The 3,074-nt window shown below is 34.4% G+C and overlaps 1 protein-coding gene across 1 annotated transcript; it reads left to right on the top strand.

Moving 5' to 3' along the window:
• Window positions 1-761: 761 nt before the first annotated feature.
• On the top strand, window positions 762-2,305 carry LOC134282779 (uncharacterized; the record flags this gene model as incomplete). The annotated part of the gene is made up of 3 exons (XM_062765173.1): window positions 762-959; window positions 1,412-1,573; window positions 2,141-2,305. Coding segments are annotated over 3 exons (426 nt in total), but the record flags the coding sequence as incomplete, so codon positions are not given.
• Between the last annotated feature and the right edge of the window lie 769 nt (window positions 2,306-3,074).

Here is a 3,074-nt window from a genome sequence, read left to right as displayed (position 1 = left end):
GCTTTCTGGTCATCTTTAAATATGTGGCCAACAAAATGTAAAAAAAAAAAAATATATACATTCAGCTTCAAAAAATAAAATTTCCTCCAAGCAATTTCATAATTGATATTGTAAATACTTAAGGCTAAACACGATTCGTAAAATTAATGTTTCCGCCATTTAGTTCCGATTCTCGCTATATCTGCAGACCCCTATTTAAAGGACAGGACTTAATCACTGTTCATTGTATTTAGTCGACACCGGTCTACCTGATAATTTGTCTATCACAGGAAAGTTAGGAAAGTATCCTTATTTACGAGTCGTGTTCAGCTTTAATTTAATGGAACTCTTTCATGTTGGAAGTAGGCAACTTCTGTTACAATTTTCTAATGTGTACAAAGTCAGATCCATCAGTATGGAATTAGCAAGGACAAAAGGATGAAATCCTGGTGAAAATGATTGCTTTACATTTGCTGATCGAATGAGCCTAATAAATCTTTGAGAGGAGTTAGTCTTAATGTTATATTTTTATAAAACTCTTTTCATTGAATTGTGATTGAAAATTGTTACTATTGAAATCAGAATAAATACACTTAAATTTCATCATTTGATAACCTACTATTTGGAGATCAACCCTTGGTAGTACATTGTACTTTCGGCTTAATGATTATTCGAATTATTCAATTATCACCACTGAAAACAATGCAATGATGTAAAAAAGCAAAGGTAGTGGTATAAAGTGTTGATGAGTTACTGTTATTTTTTTTTTTGGAATTTTTCAGTTCAAAATATATTGGGGAATTTATTTGGGATATTTGGTTCCTTCCACGGTTGGAGTGGATGGTCACCTTGGGGTAAGTGTTCCTCTACCTGTGGAGTGGGATATCAAACCAGAACAAGATACTGTCACACACATCACCATCATCACACTTGTCCTCCGGGAGGAACTACATACCAAGTTTGCACGACACCATGTGGAGGTTAGGAATTTTCTTTTGTCGCCTATAGTTAATTTATTTTGTAATCTATTAAACATCTAATTCTCGAGTGTGTAAAGCATAAAAGCGCTGTATTTGATAGTTACACCTGAAGACGGATAATTCATCCAGAATGCGCAAGCGGTAAATGATATTCGATTTTAGGAAGTTTCTGTATGATCCAGCGGTCCAGATTTCTTTCTCTACAACTGAATAGAAATTTCTAATTAATCATATATCACTGTAAATTTAAGTGTTTAGTGGATTAGGAGTAGTATTAGTTTTTTTTTTGTTTCTTTGCTTTTCGTTTGTTTTATTAACTTTTTTTCTTTGTCCCGAGGAAGGGATCATTTGTCCAGAAAATTTGACAATTTATATTGTTCGTGTCATTGGTCATTTAAATGCGATATATATTATAGTTCCTCAAATTGTTTACATGTAAACGTTTATCTTAGGTGGTTGGAGTCCGTGGAGTAGTAGTCCGTGTAGTAAATCATGCGGAGGGGGCATATCGACGAAATACCGAACCTGCACCAATCCAATTCCTTTATTTGGAGGACAAGGATGTAGAGGAAAATCGGTGCATATTGTCTCGTGTAACACTCATTCTTGTGCAGGTAGAAATTTACTTTAATTTATGTAAAAGACCTACTAATTTTAACGGATTTGTGATGTACTGTTAGTTATTCCGTGGTTTTGGTTTCACAACACATGAATGAACCTCCTAAGGCGTAGTCTTGCAGTTATCCATATATATAGCATCCATGGGTGAAGGGGAACAATTGTGAAATTCGTGGTTCCTCCCCCCTGAGGGGCGGGGCAACAACCTGTTTGTCATTGTGTCTGTCTATACCAAATTTCCGTCGTTTTTTATCATCAAAATAATCATCGCAGATGCTTAAATTTGTAGCATGCTCTTTGTTCAAGTATGCCGTTCATACGATTGGATGATCCGGATCCATTTTCATACGAATTTGATATTATTAACTTTACTTTGTGTATTCAAATGAGAGCATATATATATATATATAGATAGATAGATATATACATATATATATATATATATATATATATATAGATAGATAGATAGATATATACAAGATAGAGATATATACAATAGAGCACGTTAGCATATGGTCAAAAACTTAGACTGTATTTGTCTTGTGCCGTTGCTTAATTATTAGTTAATGGTGCTTGGTCCAGTTGGCAGAACCCTTCTCGCTGTACTGTTTCATGCGGAGGGGGAGTAAGAATACGAACCAGAAAATGTAACAACCCTTCACCATCTCACGGAGGAAAAACGTGTCGGGGAGTGTCGGTTCATACCGAATCTTGCAACACCCAGTCATGTCCAGGTAATGTTTTTTTTAATATAATGAAACATTGTTTTCAACAATGTTCCAAACAAAACGTAATATCGCGACTACCAATGAGTACCTCGCAGTTATCTAACTAACTACGGCTCTTTTGCGGAGAAGTCGAGAAAAGTCTACATTTCTGGGGGCAAATGACATTGTTTACAATAGTGACAATCGAATGATTCGAACAATTTAATGCCGAAATCATGATGTTTTGCCAGATTTTGAACTTCAAATAGTAGATCGTCAAATAAGGAAAGTTTAGAATATTTTATCTGCTTGAAAATGTGACGATTTTCAAAGAAAATTTAACAAAAAGAGTCCGCTTAATTAAAAATATCGTTACAAATGTGACAATTTAGAATTGGCTCCTCTCAAAAATATATTAGGCTGATTCAGCGATTGTTTAGCGAGGTATTCCACCAGGATGTTTTACATATCTGTCCTTAAAAATGCTACAATGACCGATCTTGCAGTGTATTGAATAGCATATTGCCCCCACCCAACATACGATTCCTACCTCCTTCGCGAAAGAGTTCCTCTAAGTTAAGTAATTGCGATATCAAGTATTAAAAAAATTAAATCAAAGTTTTTTCAAGAATCAGTAAGAAGCAATAATTGAGTTATGTTTATTCATTATATATAGAACAAATCTGAAGCCTCAATATAGATTCTTAATCACATTTTAGGAGATATTGGATGACACCATTGCTATTCATAGAATTGAATGTTATCTTACGGATCGTTGTTTACTTGCGTT

The sequence above is a fragment of the Saccostrea cucullata genome, unplaced genomic scaffold, assembly GCF_032062105.1.
Source record: "Saccostrea cucullata isolate Sc308-1 unplaced genomic scaffold, CSIRO_AGI_Scuc_v1 ctg16919, whole genome shotgun sequence".
In the NCBI taxonomy this organism is placed as follows: domain Eukaryota; kingdom Metazoa; phylum Mollusca; class Bivalvia; order Ostreida; family Ostreidae; genus Saccostrea; species Saccostrea cuccullata.
The sequence above is the reverse complement of the archived record's forward strand: the minus strand, read 5'-3'. Positions and strand labels throughout refer to the sequence as shown.